The sequence below is a fragment of the Aedes albopictus genome, chromosome 2, assembly GCF_035046485.1.
Source record: "Aedes albopictus strain Foshan chromosome 2, AalbF5, whole genome shotgun sequence".
Classification (NCBI taxonomy): domain Eukaryota; kingdom Metazoa; phylum Arthropoda; class Insecta; order Diptera; family Culicidae; genus Aedes; species Aedes albopictus.
Window position 1 is genome coordinate 363,601,076 of NC_085137.1, and position 22,851 is coordinate 363,623,926.

Below are 22,851 nucleotides of genomic sequence, written 5' to 3' on the forward strand. Positions count from 1 at the left end.
CACGAGTTCCTTCTGACATTCCTCCAGGAGTTCCAAATGGGATTTCTTCAGGAGATCTTTCTGAAGTCGTCTAGGGAATTCTTTCTGGATTCTTCTGGGAATTCCTCCCGGGGTACTTAGGCGCCGTCCACAAATTACGTAACGCTTTAGGGGGAGGGGGGGAGTACGGCTGAGCGTTACGGTCCATACAAAAAATTTCTGGTTTTCATACAAAAAAGCGTTACGGAGGAGGGAGGGGGGTCGGAAAATGTCGATTTTAGCGTTACGTAATAAATGGATGCTGCCTTATATGAATCCAAGGAGGACTCCTTTGAACGTATGCTTCTGTTTTTTCTGGGGGATTTTGCCATATGAACTTTATTTATGAACCTTGGAAAGAAATCCTATTGGAATCCCGGAAGAAAGTCTTTGAGGAATCCTGGAAAGTACTTTCTGAGCAATTTGCGTAAAGAACTCCAGGAGGTATCAAAAAAAAAACTCCCGAAAGAATTCTGGAAGAATGTCTTAGTAGAATCCCGGAAGAATTTCCTGTACTAATCCTAGACCGAAGAGTCCCGGAAGAATGATCAGGATGAAAGTGGAAAAATTTTCTTGAGAAATCAGGAATGAATTTCAAGAGGATTCAGGAAAGGAATTTCTGAAATCCCGTAGGAAAATCTTGGAGGAATTCCGAAACCAATTTTTCGAGAAAACTCTAAAGGTTTCCCAAGAGGAACTCCGTAAGAAATACCTAGTGCAATCCTTGTAGATTAAAAAAAAATCCTGGGGAAATCTCGGAATAGAGTCCAGCGGGAATCTCAAAAAGAATTGTTCCATGAATCCCAGAGGAAATTTTGGGAGAAATACAAGAAGGTGTTCTTGATGGAGTCTTGGAAGGATTAATTACAGGGAGTGGCAGGAAAAAATGTGAAAACTTGCTAATCACACGCTTATTATGGGATATATATGACTATTTTTTCATGACAGTGTATCAGTTAATGTCTAGCACTACAAAATAAAAATAAATATATTTGATTTTTAGCATGTGATAATGCAACCCTGAAAAGTGGGTATCTATATACTGCACGCCCAATGGTCATAAGACAAAACGGCTAAAATAGGAAAATAATTTGCATTAATTCGATGTAAAACCAGGCTATACTAATCCAGAGCCATGAAGTTTAACATACTAGATGGAATAAGCACATATTTATTATGGTATTGTAGAGAAAATTAAAAATTTTGTTTTATCAGATATTAAATTTAGCGACCTGTGTACTTTTCAGCGGTTTGGAAATTCTGATTGTCTTCAGCTTTAGGCGCCATCTTGTAAAGGTTAGTGACCAAAATGGGATTATTTTTAAATAACTTTTTAGAAAATTAGCCTGTTAGAGATCATTGTACGTTGAAACATAAATTGGTTAATGTCAAATGAACGAAAATGAGGTTTGAAGTTGAAAAACACATTCGCATTTTTTCCTAATATAATATCAAATAATGGAAAAATAAAAAAAAACGGAAGTCTTTGCAAAATCTCCGAGTAAATTTTGGAGATATTTCAGAAGAAACTCCTAGAGAATTTATAAAGGAATCGTAGAAGGAATTTCTGAAAACCAGGAAATTACTTCTGGAAGAATCTCGGATGAAATTCTTGGATTGAATTCCTGGAAGATTCCCGGAAGTAATTTTTGGAGAAATTATTTTAATCCTGAAAAGAATTACTGGATGAATCCCGGAAATATTGTGTTGTTCCTTTACTGGATAAACCTGGAATTCTTGAAGAAATTCCCGGGAAAGAACTCCTGAAGGAATCCTGGAAGGTACTGCAGGGGGAATTCTTTAAGAATTTTCTAAAATAAACTTTTAAAATGTTATTTTCGAAGCGAGTTGTTTAGTTTTGGCTGGTACTTTCATTTCTGGTGCTTAAGCCGTTATCTCAGCGAAATTATTGTTACAGTATGGCCCATAAAAAAATGCGATTTTTTTTTTCGTTCTTCGGTATTTTTTTATGTAATATTTCTAATGTATTCAGCTGTTTCTGAGCTGAAAATCTTCATTTATCGTATATCTCAACTTTCAGAAAACGTCCCATAATTTATAGGACAATAAAGTTTCTTACTTGTCTGAATCGTCAACGGATGCCTGAAGACATTGACTAGCTATGAAAGTGCTGTTATTTAAATAACATTTAATTGTATGTGACTGGGAGCAATTTATCGAAAATTTCAACCTTAAAAAATAGCATTTTTCGCGTGGACGTTTTTGAGATCCATATGCTCAACGTTATTTTTTTTCAAAGAGTTATGATTTAAATCAGTCAATGTTTATATGACTTTGTTAGATTAGTGTACCGACTATGATATCCAATAGATAAATGTGAGGTTTAGCGGTTGGAAGCAGGTGAACAATGTCTTTGAAAACTGCCATACTGTACACGTTGATTAGTGTCGAGCAAGCATTTTCATAATTTTGAACCACATGTTTTGGGCAATTAATAAAAAGAATGGGTAAACTGTGTAGTTTTCTTCTCGTGAAAAAATAATTGGTAAAAGATCCAAAAATATATTTGTAAACACTTCTTGGTAGTACCAGAGAGCTTTGGTAGAAAAAAAAAGATAAACATCTATCTATATACAGTGGTTTTTCGATTCGATGTCACGGTTCTATTTAATCACGCTCCATTATATCACTCTCGATTCTAGCACGGTATTTTTTTCGATTTAATCACGCAATGATAATTGATAGAAATATGTTCAAGTACATATTCCACATTAAAAAGGACATATAAATTGTCATAAGTATGCTACTTTTTCACATTAGTAGGGTTCGGGCTCCTGTTTTGGTCAATCTAAGGGAAACCTTTCAAAAAAAAAAAAAAAAAAAATACAAATTAACCAATTAAAACTGCCAATATGCAAATATGAAAGGTTTCAATCTGGATTATGGCCAAAACTGATGCTTCTACCCTAAATGGTTTCAGTGACAAAGGTGATAAGGAATTACAGACCGGTTACTGAACTCGATTATTTAGAATCGCATTCTACCGCATCTCAAATATTTACCTAACAAACGAAAAGCTGTGTAAAACTGCAATTTTAACTAATTTCAATCAAAGTTAATTTGACAAAATGTCAAAATTCAAGCTTAAAATGGAATTGCGTTCGCAATTGTTCATCACAATAGACCATTAAAATCACTAAAACGACTGTTAAGAAATGATCAATGATCAATAAGGTGACCCACACTTATATGAAAAACAAAAATTTCGAAAAATGCCAAGTCTTACCTCCCAAATCAGTTGTTTTGGACTCCCAGAAGCTCCCAGAAGCTAGTGATCCAACGTCTGTGAAAAAAGTTATACCCTAGGTAAAGTAAGGAAAAACTTTATTGTTGTTTTTCCAACATATGTAAAGGAAATATTAATAATGAAATCTCAATACTTTGCCTCACTTTACCTAGGGTATAACTTTTTTCACAGCTGTCGGATCACTTCGCTCTCTTCGACAAAGTTGTTTTGAATATAGTCACCTACAATTATACCAAAGGGTTTGATCATTGAACGCTTACAGCGCCACCTAACGAGAAAAATTCGAAAACTTAAAATTTCTGCATACATTTGGCCAAGTTTTCCCATACAAACTTCAAGCGTTTTGAGCGCCCCTAGGTTCAATCGATTTTGCTCAAATTGTTAAAGTAGCTTCTGGGAGTCCAAAACAACTGATTTAGGAGGTAAAACTTGGCATTTTTCGAAATTTTTGTTTTTCATATAAGTGTGGGCCAATTGCTACCATGGGACTAGACTAGACTAGACTAAGTGTGGGCCAATTGCTACCATGCAAATACCAATAGCATGGATGTTATAACTTAAATAATACTCAAGAGTGAAAATGCTACTCATCCCAAGTAACAATTTCAATTCCTTTTAGATTTGATTATTTTTATGGAAGCTTTATCACAGCATGACCAATTCATGGAACATTTATAGTTGTTTTTATCTAGAGAAAACAATCTTCGCTCGTTTGCGGTTTTTAAGTTGTATTCAAGTTAATTTTGAAATTCGCGCATAAAACAACTGAATTTACAAGAGCATTAAATCTTATAATAAGTTTTAATGCGTATTAGAAGTTATTTTCAACACATAACATCAACATATTTTATTAAAAGTTTATGCTTCGTTTATTCAAGTGCATTTCATCTGGCTAATCCTCCTTTAAAAACTTCATGAAGCCTTCTATTCTTGAGCTAGAGCCATTACCCTGGAACAAGAACTATGCGAAATAATGATAAGACAACGAACTATTAACCAATCCAAATAATGAATGTAACTAATTGGTTGAAAAACCGCGTTCTCATGCAAATATAAACACATAAAGACGTTTGCTCACTGATAATTTAGCCATTCTTGTGCTAAAAAGTAATCATGTCAACGAAATAATGATTTTACTGCCAATCAAAAATGCGAGTAGCTGGCTGCTGTCGTCCTGCCCTCAATCAGTTTCTCACACAGGCCATAGCTATGCGAATCGAAAATGAAATGGGTACTTACTGTGACTCTGCTCAAGCTCATGCCAAATAGTGTAATTTGGTAGGTTGAACTTCATTATTAATAGCAAAAATACAGGGGAACAAATAGAATTGGCACATCTTGACGCGAAACACCGCGAAATGTACAGAGACAACTTTCTAGCATCGAAAACGTAAACAAATAGTTGTCAAAGGCTGTTACTCTTGTATAAAACGAATAAGTTTCATTTAAGACGAACAAATCTGCCTTAAGATCATAACTAGTAAAAACAATCTTCAATAAAGGCTGCAGCGTTCATGCAAGGTGACTTGGTTCCATCATTGTTTTGAGGGGGTTAGGATTAAAGGTAATGATAATTGATGGCGGCTACATGAGTTTTGTTCACTTGGAACGGCAGCCATGCTTAGAAAGAAATGAAAAAGTGGCGTAGGCTTTTGTTTTCAAAGGAAAATTAAGTCTTCGTATATTAATGATTGATATTATTTTTGAGGCGCTTTGTAATTTTCGTATGTTTTGGGTGGCATATCAACGAAAAAGTGAGTATGGCACGGAAAATTTCGATTCCCTGTCATCAATGATCTGTCAGGCAATTTAAATGTTTTAGCCATTTCAATTTGATGAAAATTAATTCGCAGTTCAATTAATATTTCATCCATGAAACAAAACTTGTTTGCATCTGCATAATGCTTAGGTAAAAGATTTCATTTATTATGCACTGTTGACACTTTTGAGAAAGACAGCTAAAAGATCAACATGCCTCAAGATATTCTTGTTAAAGTTTCGTGAAGTTCTTATAATCAATCATTAGCGCATGTACATAAATACAACTAGTTTCAAAGCAGTCTTCAAAAGCAGCTTTAAAGATCTCCTGAAGAGTGGGCCAGATTAGTCTTATGGATGTTTTACACCTATTTTATCTCGGATTTGCAGAACAAAGAGCTTTATTGCTAAGTTTTATGATTCAATCTTAGAAATTACTTCAGGATTGCCACAAAAGTATAATTGTTACTTGGGATTGCATGATCACTCGAGCAAACTATTGAGAGCCATTTCAAACTTTCCATTTCATGTGGCTCCATTTCGTCTTCACTAGTGACTTGAGGCGATGAGGGGATATCTTCACACTGCTCTACAATGCAGCATAAATACAGTCTAGGATGATTTCTTGATCTTTATTGACGGTTGGCTAAATTTATTTTTCAAAATGCTGCCTGAAATTTTCAATTTCCATTGCGTGGTTTGATGTTTCGTTCGATTTTTATTTGCTTTTCTGTAATTAGGTGTATTTTGAGTAATGAAAACACTCGCAAAAAAATTGTTTCAATTTTATCACGCTCCAGTATATCACGCGATTATTTTTTTCATTCGTGATATAATCGAAAAAGTACTGTATATAAAAATGAGTTTGAAATCCCTTTGAGGCAACAAAACTCACGAACGGCTGAACCGATAAGGATGGCTCTTGCACGGTTCGATTCGTTTTCATGGCTGTGTTTATATGTACAAAAAGTTACGAAAATTAACTAGAAAAGTAATAAAATTGATTAAGGTGACTTGGTGCATCACAGAATTTTCATAAGAATCATTGACTTTTTAATTTTCAATGATTGTTTGCCTGACGTTTTTGAAGTGATAAAAAACGGGAAATTTTGCAGTCACGCAGTAGAAAAAGTATCATCACACTCACCACGAGTGAGCATATGGGATGATACATTTTCATCCGAATTTGCGCTTTGGTAACTGAGTTTTATCACTTTAAAATTTCGAGCGAGATTTCAATGATGCTGATGACGCACTACGCGTCGTTAAGAACAGATTTTCCATGAGCTGGGAAGGAAATCAACACGATCGAAATGAAACCAATCTAGAGTGCGGTGCTTAAATAAGCTCAAAAGCTGTCAAACCACCACAAGCTTGGCAAGACAAAGTTTGCCGGGACAGCTAGTATTTCATAGATATTTATGCATCTTGCCATCCACAAGAAATATACGGCACTATTTCGCTGCCTCTGTCTTTGAACTGCATTAATATACTTGATGAAATCCCAACAGTTTTTTTTAGGTAACTTGCGGTGGATTCCCTGAGAATAACAATAGCTGTGCCCAAATTTCTAGAGGACCCTCGTGAAGAAACATTTTCAAAAAATATACTGGTACTAGAGCGATTACAGTTTAAATATTGGCGAGACATCTGAGTTCTAAACTAAAATAATTACTTGCATTTTTTTATTTTTTTCCAAGAATTTTCGGTGTTTTTCAGGAAGTTTAAGTCTATTGAAGGGGATCTGAAGTTCATAGCCGATTTGCTTGAATATGTAATTATAAAGTTCCTTGAAGCGATTTCAAGATATTTTAAGAATTGCCTCGAACATTACGTCTGCTTTAGCATTTGCGATTGTAGGCCTCAAAGTTAACTAAATATGAGCTGGCGGGCAGTTTATTCGAACACGGTAATCCTACACTTGTTTAAAAACTAATTTTTCATTGCATCTATGAACAGAAAAGCGGAAGAAGAAATGGAATTTTCTAATTCTTGAGACAGAAAAGTTCGGAATAAGTTCATTTGTTTTTTTTTTTGAATGTGGCACTTTGGAGGTTCTTTGGGAGATTTCCGAAGGGATCTTAGTGATGTTTTGTTAGATTTTTATTGTTTCTTCGTGTGTTTTTTTATTTACTGAACTGTGTTCTAATAGTTTCAGTTATGCTTTGGAAAATTTATATAGTTATTCAATAAACTGGTGTTTTGATCTATCAGTTCCAAAGTTTCTAGTATTTCCAAGAATTTTAAATCTTAATTATACATGTTTGCAAATCTTTTTTAAATTCCTAGGTTGTTTCAAAACTTACACATTTCGACGTCTGGTTTCGTAAAGTGTGTAGTTTAGAGCGCGTTTTGCCTTTCTTCCACACCAAAGTGCACGGAAAGGCTATATGATCACTAAAAAACGAATTTTCGAAAGAAAGCTAGGTGGGTCATGTCATACATACCAATCTACTCAGTTCGACGAATTGAGATGATGTCTGTGTATGTGTATGTGTGTGTTTTTCTCTGTGTACAAAAAAGTTACTCTTTTTAGGTACTTCCCATTTTTCGGATTTCAGGACGAATCGACCGGAATTTTACCGCATTGTTTACAATTGAAAATGCTCCGAATCGGTCAAGGCGTTCTGGAATTATTGTCATTTCAGTGATCCGGACCAGCGCTGGTAGAATTTGGCGTATATAAAAGGGGCCGTTCATAAACCACGTAGACTTTTTGGGAGGAGGGGGGGGGGGTCTGGCCAAAGTCTACGCTCCATACAAATTTCAAAATTTTTGTATGGACAAAAGTCTACGAGGGGGAGGGAGGGGGGGGGGTGGTCTGAGATGGCCAAATTTTGGTCTACATGGTTTATGAACAGCCCCAAACTGAACCGAGCCCTATCATACGACACATGAAACTGCGTCGATTTGTGTAACTTTTAGGATGGTAGACTAATTTTGTGCTGAAATTACCACTGGATACCAGAAATTGCACGATGTCAGTCTTAAATACAAAATGGTGGTCTAAAATCCAAGACGACGGATCAAAATTCAAGAGTTTTTCTCTAAACCATGCAATACGGGTGTATTTGCCCAGCTAACACAAAGTCTTATATGATGTTGAATAGGACGCCAAAGTGGAGGCCATATGAGTACAATGTACATGCTTCCATTTAACCGCGTGTAAAGTGTACGTATATCGCCTCCACTTTAGCATCTTATTCAACATCATATGCGATCGTGTGTTGACTGGGTGGTATGGGAGTCGCATGTGCAGTTAAAGAATGGCGAACAGCATATTCAAGGTGGCGGTTTGGAATCCACGATGGCGCTCATAATTCAAAATGGGGCGGCTGTTTAATGGAGTTTTAGGGTCTAAAGCCATGCAATATGAGTATATTTGGTATGGAGAAGATCCCAACTAACATTGAATGTGAATGTAAACGTCAACAAGGCTCTCCTAATGCGGCTTGAAGCTGAGTTATTGTGGTGTACATATGAACAGAAACTTCTATGTGAGTCCTTTACCAGTGAATTTGGCGAACTTAGTTAACAGGCACAAGCTGTGCAAGCAACTTCTATGCCACCAAATCATAGCTTTTTTCCTCGGCTCTTATGTAACCACTAACCCTATAGCATCTTTGGAAGGCGCTTCTACAGCCTTTTGGCAGCTGGTAAATAAAAGTTAGTTACAAGGCTACCACAAATTATTAACCCTAAAAGAGATACCTGGGATCCATTGGACCCCAGGCGCCTTTCAGAGCTCGTCTTCGATGGAACACACTCAGCGAGGTGACGAAACTGAGGCCATGAAGGTATCCCTTTTAGGGTTAAACTCAATTTCAGGCTATGATACCGATTTGCAATTCATATACGATTGGAAGTATCGCTTTAAAAATTGAATAATTAAAGGACTTGCCGAATCGAACTCCCGATCTCCGTATCCGCTTGTCCCGATGATGTCCTCACCGCCACACACTTAAGGCTTAAGGCGAAACTGGAAGCATTTTTTTCATTTTTGTGGTTTTTGATTTTTTATTAAATAACGAAGCAATATTTTCAAATCGGTTTCGTACACATGTAGAGTATGGATCAAGGTATCTTCTGATTTTTTTTGTGGTCGAAAATGTTTTGCATTTTTGCAGAAACCATTTTTTTTGTGAAATTTTGTTCAAAAATGGTTTCTGCAAAAACGAAAAACATTTTCCACAACAAAAAAAAAAATCAGAAGATACCCTGATCCATACTCTACATGTGCACGAAAACCGATTTTGAAAATATTGCTTAGTTATTTAATAAAAAATCAAAAACCAAAAAGTGAGGAAATGCTTCCAGTTTCGCCTTAATTAAGAATGACAAATGCTCCAGAACTAAAAAAGCACTTTTTCCCAAAATGATCCGCAAAGCGAAGAAAATAAGAATGTCCGATTGTTTATTTAGTCACGCTGATTTTATTCGCTTTTCCGTCATTCTGGAGAAAAGTGCTTTTTCAGTTTTGGATAATATGCGATTCTCATTTGAGCCTTAAATATAAACAGCACAGAAAATATCCCGCTTAGTTTTGCACCAGACGAGGTTTTAAAACTGTGCTACAATAAAACTTACCCAACTTCATCTGGCTGAAAAGGCTTGTGAAACGTCAAACGCAATGATGTTTACATCATGTATGGCTGCTCCAACAGTTTCTTCATTACAGCTTTTAGCTGTAACTGTAAGGCTGTTCTATAAAAAGTTACAAAGCGCTGCTGTTTTGTGCATTTGACAACATTTCAAAGCGTACTGTTCACTGAAATAAATTTTGTTAGGGAAACTACCGATTCATGTTAATCAATGTTAACTACCGATTCCATAGTGAAACCTAAATTAAACTACCTATGATTCTCAACCGACAACAGTTTCTAGTTAATTCCCCTAAAATACTGTCAGTTTAACTAGCAGAGTACCTAGTTAATAGTACCAAAAATAATCTTAATTTAGCTGGGCATTGTATTTTTAACCATATTGTATTGTAAGATGCATGTCCACGACAATGTTTTGTTGTTGAGGTGACTACGCTTTTAGACAAATTTACTGCAATGCATTGTAACTTCAATAATATTTCAGTGAACTTTACAGATTATGTTGCCGGTTAAGAATCAAAGGTACGGTTATTAATTTTACTATGGAATCGGTAGTTTCAACAACAAAATTTATTTCAGTGTATAAAAGCAGCTATTTTCTTAATGGAGACTCAGAGTGCAATAAAAGCAACTCGAATGATTTCACAGAACTCAGATGGATAACTGTAATAGTTATTTATGCCACAAGTGCTTGAACTTAGTAAACTTTTTCGTTTTCGGTGAAACATAGTAATAAAAAAAAAATCATGAAACAGATAATCCTTCAGTCCCTTTTCATGATACAACAGTCAAAACTCGTTTACTTTTGTCTAATGATGAATGAAATAAGTAAACTTGTAGGAGATGCTTGAAGATGGCCAATTTTCAAACGCTTATTCTGAAAATACACATTTTATGAGTTGTACCCCTATTGCAGGAAACCGACGATATTTATAAAGGAATATCCTCAGGCTTTCCTTATGCCCCAGTCAACCAGTGATCGTAAAAAATGTTGAATATGATGCTAAAGTGAAGGCGATATGCGTACATTTTACATGCGCCTAAAAGGAGGCATGAACGCATACGGCCTCCACTTTAACATCTTATTAAACATCTTATACGATTACTGGTTGTCTGGGGCTTTAACTGTGCTATATTTATTTCCAATATACATCTTCTTGCACCAGAATGATCAAACTTGCAGAATTTACCCCGTTCCTTATAAAATGAACGATTATCAACATAACCAACATATCAAACTATTAGCACAGACAAACAGACGTAACATCTGGAACAATTTTCGTTAAAATCCATCGCCCACTTCACACTATCATCACCCGGTGGAAATGTTACACGAAATACCGCGTTGTGCAATATCGTCAACAGAAAGCGCTAGTGTGAAATGACATTCGAAAAGAAAAACGAAGCACGCGCCACTGGTTGTGAAAGCCACAACTATGACGATTTAAAGTGTTCGTTAAAAGCGTGTTTCATGGATATTTCGCAAGTGTTACGTCTGTTTGTCTGTATTTCTGTGTGGAATAGACTAAAGGTTTCTGCTCCCTAGTGGAGTGGAGACGCGCGATAGAATTTTCTTTTCGGCTAGTTTTTGCGTCGAAAAGTGATCGGTTGTTAACGGCGGTTTGTGTATACTGATCCATTGTCAAATCATATCACCAACCATAGGTGACTCCCGGACTGACAATGTACCTTACCCTACTAACAAAAAAATCCTTCCTGAGACAAACGTGGAGATGCAGCGATTCGCGGTCTTTCTAACAACGTTTGTCTTAGTAACATTCCCTCCCATCCATGATGACCGTAAGGACGTGGCCGGCGCCGTTATTGACCTTATTAAAGTTGAGAGCTCTCGAACTGTGTACATTGAGAATAGTAAGCTAGTCCCAAGCCCTATTCATTGGTTCCTTGTGCAATTTCGATTGCTCTGGTCAATCACGGAGTAGCAACTACGAATTGTGCGGTCATCTATGCTCATGCTCATGCTCAGTGTTACGTCTGTTTGTCTGCGTTATTGGCCTCGACAAATTCTATTATTGATTCAAAGAAGCTACACTTTAGTCCTTTGTCGTTCATAACAAACTGCTTTACGTACTTAACGTCATGCCACAGACAAACAGACGTACCACTTGCGAAATTTCCATCGACCACGCTTTTAACGATCATTTTAAATTTTCATAGTTGTGGTTTTCACACCCAGAGGCGCGCGCATCGTTTTCCTATGCGTTTAACGTATCACACTAGCGCCTTCTGATGACGATATTGCACAACACAGTGATTCGTGCAACTTTTCCACCAGGTGATGGTAGTGTGAACTGGGTGATGGATTTCCATGAAAATCGTTTAAGGTGTTACGTCTGTTTGACTGTGGTCATGCGGTTGTGTCTTGTACTCACCCCTTCAATTTTTAATGTTTGGAATTCTCATCATAGATACACAGGATGATGAACCAACAACAGGGTTAATCTGTTAGTTCTAAGTGCTGTTTTAATAGTTCTAGTTAATCACGGAGAAGCAAGTACGAACTGTGTGCTTTTCAATTCTTACCAACATTTCTACATTCTTTCGGACCTATGGGAAAGCTAATTTGGTACGCATAATACATATTGGATTTTTATTTCAAATCCAAAACTAGCCGTTTAGATTGACCCTAGACCGAGAAAGCCACCATCTGTACACTACTATTCCGGTCGAAAATCACCTAAAATTATAAACAACTCATCCCCGTAAATATCGGAGGACATGACGCAGGACGTGATTTTTTTTTCGGCCTGGGTGAGGTCTGATTATTCCAGTGAATGATTTACTAGTGAATGATACATCTGCAAAAATTATAACTTTTCGTTATTCATAACCTAATCGGTTCCGATACTGGTAGAATTTACCAATCTTTTTTTTTTTGTTTCAAATAGCTGTACTGCCGTGGGCAGCATACTTAGTTGTCCTACGTTTTATGGGAATCCCTATGAACATGGGACAACTGAGTTGCACACGGGATATACTGCCGTTAAAGCTGTTAAATAATTCCGAAAGTTTTGATTTATTTTTTTTCACATTAATTTGAACATTTACATTCACTTTTCAAAATAAAAGCATAAACTTTGCTTCTTATGTTTTACAATTGTTTGATATAGCGCACAGAGGTCCAATTTTGAGAAAAACTGGCAGAAACTCAATTTTTGAACATGTCTTATATGGGATACAGTATATTGAGCATTCATCCATAATACAAGGAGCACTAACTGGCATTTAAAAAATTGGAAAATATTGTTTTTGTATCTTGTTACAGCTCTAAATAGCTGCTGATAGAAAAAGTGCAAAAATGTTGATAAAGAACACAAACAAGTTCAACCACTACAAAAGTTTATTGATATTGAAAAGCTTATTTGTAAGTTCTTGTGTATATCAGACATCTGCAATGGAGCAAGAGATCAGAATAACACTTTTGGCTTCAAAATTGACATTACATGTCATTAGTACGAGAAATTCTTACAGTTAGACTTCAAAGTGTCTTACAAATCGCTCTCCGCTACTCCCCGCGGGGAGATTCCGTTCAAATGCTTGTTTATGTATGCAGAATCGGTTAAAGAAAAATGCAACTGCCAAGAGCTGCCGAAACAATAGTGCCATGATGATATGTGTATAGTAAAATTGTATGAAAAACATCAATTTTGTTCGGATTTTGTTCTAAGACACCGACAAAAAATAAAAAATGCCTTCAAAATGAAATTGACAGCTAAATCTTGTTCCAATACATTCATATAGGCTAAAACCAAGGTTGCGACCATTCATTTGCAAAGATTTACATTCATTCGCTATTATCTCAGTTCAGAAGCATGCTATCGAAAAACAATGTATGGATGAATTTAACCTTGCAGTTTTATCTGAAAGTTAGCCGAATAACATTGGGGTCGCAAACGTATACCAAAGTCGTGAGCGAGCTGTGAAGGCAACTCTCCACGCGGTGAATGTAAATTTCATTCACGCTGTGGAAAGTTGCCTTCACAGCTCGCTCACGAGTTTGGAATGCGTGTGCGACCCCAATGTTATTCGGCAAACTTTCAGATAAAACTACAAGGTTAAATTCATCCATACATTGTTTTTCGATAGCATGCTTCTGAACTGAGATAATAGCAAATGAATGTAAATCTTTGCAAATGAATGGTTGCAACCTTGGCTAAAACAAGCAGACTACTATGATTTGACAATTTTTGCCAGGTATATTCAAATCTGGACCACTGTATAGCGTGGTCAAAACGCAAAAAAGGATTTTTTTGCAAATAGGGTGCCTGTACCAATTATGGCACTAGCTAAGGAAAACTATTTGTACAAAAATAACGAGAAGACCAACGAATGTCACCAATATTTTAAAAGATAGTTTAGTTTCCATACTTTACAGGAAAAATATAAAACGGAGCCAAAACTAGTTTTAGTATTTATTACGGCGTGTGCCAATGATAGGAACCCTGTCCCAGTTATGGCTACATTTTTTAACTTCGGTTCCTTTTCGCACTATTTGCATGCATCTCTTATGGGATTAGCCATAATTGGTACACTATGGCGAAAAAGGGTGCAAGGAAGCCGAAATTTTAAGGAAAACGATTTATTTCTATCATAGTTTGAGCAAACTGTGGACTTTAAATGAATGCAACCATCTTTTGTGAACGTGATCTGTTGTTCACATTTTTTTATTGTTGATATAAGGACTGTTCATTAAAGAAAGTGGACATCTGTTTACCAATAGTTTAGAGTTAAAACTAAACAAAAAATTGTGAATTTTTGCTCAGTGTGTAAAAACATTGTTCACTTCGGCAACACATTCAAAGAAAACGAAAAAAGTGAGACATTTTCAGCGATGGGTTGGATTAGCTTAGCGACTAGCAGATAAATTCTGCACAAATGGTGTTCCAGAAAGTTGTCGTTTTGAGAATTGTGTACTAGTATCACTTCCGGTACCGCAATTTTTCAACGCTGAGGAGCAGGGGACAGATGTGCTGGATGATGTAGGGTACTTCAAAACCGAAAAATTTGGGAAACAGTTTTAGGTGTGGCAAGCCAATTGTTCATGCGGCTTAAACAGTTCTTCGTATTTCACAACAGGAACAATCAACGGTAAAAATAACATTAAGGAATGCATCAAAAAACGACTTCTACCCATATATCGAAAACATACGGATGCTCCATTGTTTTAGCCGGATCTGGCATCCGCTCATTACGTTTCTTCTACACTAGAGATGCTCAAGACGGAAAAAGTCGATTTTGTTGAAAAATGGCAAAATCCACCAAAATTCCCTGAACTGCGTCCTGTGAAAAGATACTGGACAATAATTAAGCGGCATCTCAAGAAAGATGGAAGAGAAGCAAGCTCTGTTGATTACTTCAAGGAAATTTGGTCTGAGACACAACGATGTTACGGAGAAAGTTGTGCAGAATTTAATGGGAGGTATCAAGAGGAAAGTCCGAGCGTTCTTCAGAAATGTGAAGTAAATGTTCAAACTCTCGTGAATTCGACCACATGTATGTTGATTGTATTAAATAAAAAATAAACTTATGAATTTGTTCAAAAATAAATATTTTCTATTGAAAAACAGGTGTCCACTTTCTTTAATGAACAGTCCTTATATCGTTAAAGGGTGAAAATAAACTATGGCGAATAAATGGTACTATAGCCATAATTGGTACACTTACCCTATCTGTCTATTTTACTAATATTTTTTGACTATCTTATCTAATTTTAAAGAACAAAAAAAAAAAACAAAAAAAAATATTGAGCTCATAGATAATGCAAATCCTTTGCTCACAAAAAGTTGCAAATTGGAAAGAACCGCGATTATGCAGATGATTGAAACACAACAATTCGTTATGTTTAATTTTAGAAAAAAAAAACTATTGTTCACTTTAATTAGTGTCGACATACTTCACGCATTTGTATTTTTTTCCTTCATTGTAGACAATTACTTACCACATATTATGTTTAATATCGAAAAGTTGTTAACATACCTGCAGAAAAGAATGTGTGCTTTCCATGAGTAACGGTTTGCTATCAACCGAATGTGTACGAAGCCAAGAAACATATCACTCTTGCATCTGTGGGAATTGTTTAACAATGATATTCTACCCATGTGTAAACCACAAACAGTATGTCACAGCTAACCACGCTTACTCATTTCAGCAACATCATCATATATTGATTTACCTATATGAACCCTGACAACTAATGTTCCAGCAAGGATATCACTATCAAACGTATCAGCAGTAGTGGTAGTAGTAGCAGCAGCAGCAGCAGCAACAGTATAAATTTTCGGATGTTCGGATGCAGGTAAGGTAACATCACAGTTTTGATTCACTTGGATGAACATGATTAACTGACACTGTATGTTTGCAACCGGATACAACGCATGACGGAAACTCTTCAGCTAAACGTAACAGGTTGCAGCTAGATAGGTATCATTTCACGACGAGTACAAACTACAATAGTAAATTGCAACACAAACAGAAACCAAAACCAGTAGAAGGATGGTGGATAGATTCCAGGTATGTGGGGTGATTCGTGAGAATTCATTCGGTACATGACGGTGAGTATTCAGTGAAAACCAAAACCGGAAATTAGAACTTTCAGGAAACAGAGCATCGTATCGTAATGCAGTTGAGAAGTTGTTGCAGCTCCATTTGCGTGGCGGGTGAATCGTATAAGATGTGATAAATAGTTTTAACCTTGTCCAAAGTAAACATTTGAATACGTACGACAGGAAACACAAAATCCCAACACCAACAAAAGTTCCCGAACGTAAAAAGAGAAACGAAACGCAACAACCAAGGTTTTGTACCAGAAGGGGATATAATGGAGGACTAATCGAACATAAAATTGGACACTGTTATAACCTAGTTGACATTAGAATAAAAGACGGTATTGAAGTATTCGACACAGACTCTGAAACAGACTTGCTAGGAGAAACTTGGAAAGAGTTGCAACTGTTTGCTTTACACACATTGATGCTTCTTAGTTAGTGGCAGTATAGAGGTACGTTTTAGTTGGGTGATTAGTTAGTTTAGTAGTTCAACCACATAGGTAGCAAACAGTAGTAGTGTGTACCGTAGAATGTGAGTTTGGCTTTTTTTTTTGGTTAATGCTACAGAACGAAAACATAGGAGGGCCAGTTGCCCAAGGTGTCTGTACCTAGTTTGAACATTCTTCACTCGGCCGAGCAGATCGACGTGTCCGGCTGCGTACTGCTCCATGACGTCTTTCACGTCGTACGGTTTTAAGGCCTCTTTGAACTTTCGTCGCGCTACAAAGTACTTCATCTGTGGGAGCCGAGGCGATTGATTTTTGTTCGGGTCGTTAATGTTTTGTGTGTGTGTGTGGAATGGAATGTGTCGTTTGGAGATTCGTATGACGAGCAGTTTTTGTGTCCCGAAAAACGCGGGATTTCCAATTGGTACGGTGTGTAGGGTCATTCCGTGGAAGGGATCACAGTTTATTCGATTTCATAAAAGGGAAATATATTCGTGAGTAATTTGAATATAGTACAAGTGAACATTAACTAAACGTTTGGTTTTTATGGATGGATGAACAATGAATATGATAATTCCAAGCTGCCGAAGAATCCCTATCGTATTAAAATTCCTTGAAACCAGATGGATGAAGAGAAGATTACACCCCTTCTTCCATAACCTGCCTGTTTTATGAATACCTAATCTTAATAGCTGTTCTAGTCCGTCAATCCCAAAAACTAACTAGCAAATTTTATCATCGTCGTCCCCATCTTGACTATATCCGGCCTCGCCCCAGGATACTGCACGCTACCATTCTTTGCCTTCTGTCCAAATTGGGGGCTAATGAATTCATGAGGCGTACATAACCCACAACCTCCGGTCAAGGGTGCCTCGTTCATCCCTTCGTCGTCTTATCTATTTGCATTCCAAAACAGCCCGAAAGCCGGTTTTTTAATCGTGCTGGCCCTAAGTCGTCCAGTTGATTATCCCTGGCTCTTATGAAAAATGTATAACAACCATTTTTTGTGTGTGCTATCCTCAACCGTGCACGGAACGAACCCCGTTCGAAATAGAGATCCCTGGCAGCTTGGTTGGGAATGATTCGTGGAAGATGAAGGTAGGTCACAGAGTTGGGAGGTGTATTTTTTGGTGATTATTTTGGATGATCCACCTTGGGCGGGTGGTTGAACGGAAAGGGTAGATGAGTGGTGAAGGGGCTGGGAATTAGCGATGAAAGACTAGCTTTTCCTTATCCGAAGAACGCACGACAACACACATCGTAAATCGTAGTTGGGTGGGCAGGGTGCGACATGAATGTTGAAATGGTTTTACACTTAATTCATTTGGTCTGATTAGAGGTGATGTTTATTGTACTATTTTTATTTCTGTTTTCTTCAAGGTCTATTTTTTTATTTGGCAAAGTAGTATCTTATTTTTGCTGGAATTACTTTCATAAATTCACAAACGTTTTTCTTAACATGACTAAAAACTCCCTATGATTACCTACACGAGCACCACCATTCCTTTGGGGGTTCTTTTAGGGTTTATAAATAAAAAAAAATGTAATTTTCAAGAGATTCTTCTGGAAGTTCCATCGGTGATTTCTCCAATAGTTTTGAAGGTTTTCTTCAGGGTTTTGTTTAGGATTTATGAGACCTTCCTACAGTTTTTTTTGAAGAATTTAGCCTAGATTCTCTTATTAATTCTTGCAGAAATCACTCCAGAACCTATTCCTTGGCATTTCTAAAGTAATTTGTCAATTTTATTCTTTATGAATGCAGTGGGTTCTGCAGTTCTTCCAGGTAATATTTCAAATAATCCTTCAGAATTTTTTTCAGTAATTTGTTAAATTGTATTTTTCTGAGCATTCTTTAAGAGGTATCTCCAACTGTATTACGAAGGATTTCTTCAAAAAATCCTTCAGAGACCCCTTAGAAATTTATCAAGGAATTTTCCAAGATTCCTCTAACATTTTTTTCCTTCAAATTACATTATTATTCGCAATTTCCTCCAAAAGTATCTTAAGATTTCTTTCAGAGAAGTAAGAAGATATCTTAAGGCGTTACTATTCTACAAGAATGGATTGAGAGATAACTTCAGAAATTTGTTCAGAAATATCTGCCCAGAAATTCCTCAAAAAAAAATAGAAATAAGAATCTCTTCTCTGTGTTCCCAAAAGTATCTCCAGGATTTTTTTGAAGAGATTTCGAGAAACAATCCATCAGAAATCTTTTAAAAGAATTAGTAAGTGATTTTTGTAAAAACTGATAGTGAAAAATCTCAGGAGAAATATCTGAACAAATTGTGCAGGGAGCTCTAAAGGCAACCCACGAGATACTTCTGATGGAATTGCAAGAAAAAATTGTAAAAAAAACTTGTGGGAATTTCTGCAGGAATCACCGAAGGAATTTTCAAAAAAATCTTGGAGAAACCCTGCGAAAAATTTCCAAAGTAACTCTTGAAGGATTAGTCAAAATTTTTAGGAATTTTTCCATGAAACTCCACGAAAGAACTTTTGAAGGAATTTCTCGCTGAAATTCCTGGAGAAATCCCTAAAGTTTCAAAGAAATCTTTGGAGATAAAAATATCTTCTCAAAGGAATTTCGGAAACAATCCAGACGAGAATTTCTTAAAGATACCCTAAAAGAAATTAAGCAGAAATTTTGGCTCTACCCCATTTGGCATAATGCCATTTGGCATAAAACCGTTTGGCATAATGCCATCTGGCATAACAAGGATTATGCACATTCTTACCACCGAGATGAACTATCCTAGGGCTGAAAAACTCGTTAATACAGATAAAAAACATTCTCACCGAGAGACGAACCAGCCAAGGGCTGAAAGTCTCTTTATTAAAGACAAATCAATCAAACACATTCTCACCAAGAAGGCTGTTTTTCGTATTAGGCAAAATGGCATTAGGCCAAATGGTGTTATGCCAAATGCCGTTATTCCAAATGGGGTAGAGCCAAACTTTTCAGTAGAATCCCTATTAAAATTTTAGGAAGTGCCTTTGGCCAAATTCTTAAAGGAACATTTGCAGTGATTCTTTCGGAAATTGATCCAAAGATTTGGCTTTCTTAGTCTAGGGAATCCAAATGATTAAATTGGCATTGTCCGCAGTTCTGGCCTAATTTATGTGGCCTTTTTTCAAGGGCAAAGCTGTCTTTCATTTTTTTGTTACCCTTGTTAGACTGAGAAAGCCAAATCCTCCAAAACATGTAATTTCCAGTCAAAAATCTTCAGCATTGTTCCAAAGATTCACAAGAAATTCATCCAGTTTCTTCACAAATTCTTGCAGAGTTTCCGTTTGTACGGGTGTTATTCTTTTAAGAATTTTCTTTAAGAATTTCAAAATTCCCGCATGGAATTTCTTCAGGGATTCATATATTTTTTTGCGGGAGTTGTTCCAGAAATACTTACAAAAATTCACACAGGGAATCCTTCTGTAATTCATCCGGGTATTTCTTCACATTTCCATCTCAGAAATTCCTCCATACCTATAGCAGTTTTACCACGGATTGTTTAATAAATTCACTATAAATATTTACTGGGAATTTATAGAGAGATTTTTCTAGAAATATTTTTAGAGGTTTATTCTGGTGTGTCCAATGATTCCTTCAAAATACGTCGACTGACTCCTCTAGAAATTCGCACAAGAAAGCCTCTCGAGGAATTTTATCAAGGTATTTTCTCAGGAATTCTTCAAAAAATATACATTTGGGTCTCATATTAGACGCTGCCACCCACCTAACGCCCACTGCTATTTCCCAGCAGTCTTCCCGGGCAAAGTTCAAGTACTGACTATCAAAATGTGATATTGGTTTGTTTGAGATAAGAAGTAAAAGTACTGAAAATAATAGCAAAAAATTGTTCTTGGACCAGCTAACCAATAGAAAATATAATATTTGAAGATCAATCAAATAGCTCACTGCTATTGGTTAGATCTTACCAAAAGCTAAATGTGCTTTTATTATGATATTATTTTCAGTACTTTTACCTATTATCTCAAACAAACAAATATCACTTTTTGTTCTCCATATTAAAATATGCTATTTCCTCTGCTCGGATTGCAACCGATCAAGCTGATTTTTTGACTGTAATTAGAGTATACTACAAGCTTTTCACATTCCAAAAATGAACTGAATTGATTGCAAGACAACCTTGAAATTACGGTGGGCTTAAAGTGGGTGGCAGCGTCTTACAGGAGACCCAACTGTATAAAGATGTTCTTCTGGGTATGACACCACGGGTGTCCCAATCCCAATGAGTTTCTTTATGTATTCCTCAAAGCATTTTTTTTTTCAGAAATTTCTTCTGGGATTATTTACGGAATTTCTTGTCAGGAATATCCCTGGGATTCCTTCAGATATTTCTCAAGAGATTCTTTTAAGATTTAAAGATTTTTCTTGCAAAGACTTTTCAAAAATTGTTTTTGGACCTCTATAGAAAATCAATTCTTCCTGGGATTTCAAAAACTTTTAGATTTGATCATTCAACCATCAGAATGCTTACCAAATCCTGTGTCATTTCTACTTGAATTATTTGTTGTACTTTGTCAGTTGGCCTTGTAATTCAAATATTCATTTAGGATTTTCGCTTAAGTTCTATAAACAAACTCACAATAGTGTTATCAGTTTTCCTTCAACAACTTCCTCAGATTATCATTTCCTTAACCATGAGCCACTGGCGCGTAGTGGGCTGATTTTTTTGTGGGTTGCGAATATTTGGCTGGTAGAGTTATGAACATTGTTATTCAGTTTTTGAATAATTGTTTCTAGAAAAGAGGTCTCTTTATAATTCCTTAAATTCTGTTGAAGTTACTGCACAATGGTCCGATGGTCATATTTAACAGGGAAAAAATATTTACGCCTCAACTATTAGATTTAGCAAGGGTTACGATGGGTATTATCGGCAGGTTTGTTCTCTTCGTCACGGGGGGTTTTTGTGGGCAGAATTGCCTGAAATTTGGGCATATAACTCAGATTGGTTGGGAAGGATTTGAGGCCAACTCTGAGACCTACAGGTTTCAAAAAACCCCCCATGACGAAGAGAACAAAACTGCCGAGAATTCATAAGTTCCCCTATATGATATCTTAGGGCAAGTTTCTTCGTATTTTTTGATATTTTTTTTCCAAAAAATAGGGTGATCCAAATGGTTCTCAAGATTACAATGAAATGTCAACTTTCTATTGTTTCCATATATATTTCCTTGAGTCGATGATCCCTTCAATATCGACTCATGGAGGTTTTACTGTAGAACAATACAATATTGTACAAAGTTAACAAAAATTCTCAATTCTAGACAACTTTGCCGAGCAAACCGAATTAATACCTCTTATACTATCAGAAATATTATTTTTTTAAAGCAAAAAAAATTAGACACCTGAAAACAAGGTTCAATTTCGATAACTTTCTGTACATTGAGTTCTCGCAAAAACTTTGTTCCAAACAGTTTTAGTGCATTTAATATGCAACATTTTTCCCTCAAAGTTCTATATCTTCAATTTAAAAAGTTATTTGTGGTTTTCTTTTAAAAATGTCTTATTTTTGACACTAAATATCTCAAAATGGCGCAAATCAATTTCAAATCTTTATGTCTTTTTCAAAAAATCTTATTTTCATCTTTCAATAGTGAAAACCCGAAAAATGTGTTTTTGTTGAGAGCGTTTAAATTAAATTTGAAAATGTGGAATTTTTCATAGAAAAACAAGACATATAGATTTGAAATAGGCTTGCACCATTCTGAGCTATTTAGTGTCGAAAATAAGAAATTTTTAGAAGCAAACCATTAATATTTTTTAAATCAAAGATATAGAACTTTGTTGTTTTTGGAAAAAAATGTTGAAAAAAGCTTTTGCGAGAAATCAATGTATGAATAGTTATCGAAATAAAACCTTTTTTTAGGTTTGACCCTATTTTTTTTCTTTAAAAAATAATATCTCTGAAATTATAAGAGATAATATTATGGTTTCTTCGGCAAAGTTATTTAGAATTAAGTGCTTTTCGACTTTGTGTAACATTATATTGTTCTATACAGATATAATAAAAAATGGAAATTGTGATTTTGAGAACCATTTGTTCCACCCTAATTTTACATTATTGAAAAAAAAAGTTGAAAAGATATTATGAAACTATTCAGAAGACAGCATATAGCTAAAACTAATGGTTTAGGCGTAAATGCGGCCCTCGTACCCCTGTGCACTGTTCTTG

At 36.0% G+C, this 22,851-nt stretch overlaps 1 protein-coding gene across 10 annotated transcripts in view; it reads right to left on the minus strand.

The window, feature by feature from the left end:
- Positions 1-22,851, minus strand: part of LOC109622630 (potassium voltage-gated channel subfamily KQT member 1) — a 601,129-nt gene that overhangs the window by 151,806 nt on the left and 426,472 nt on the right. For 7 of the 10 annotated variants that reach the window (XM_062852911.1, XM_062852912.1, XM_062852913.1 and 4 more), the window contains one exon: positions 16,820-16,947. The exons of the other annotated variants lie outside the window; for them this stretch is intronic. In XM_062852911.1, coding sequence (XP_062708895.1) covers positions 16,820-16,947 — 128 coding nt within the window. The remainder of the gene's footprint in view (positions 1-16,819; positions 16,948-22,851) is intronic. 10 annotated transcript variants of the gene reach the window in all.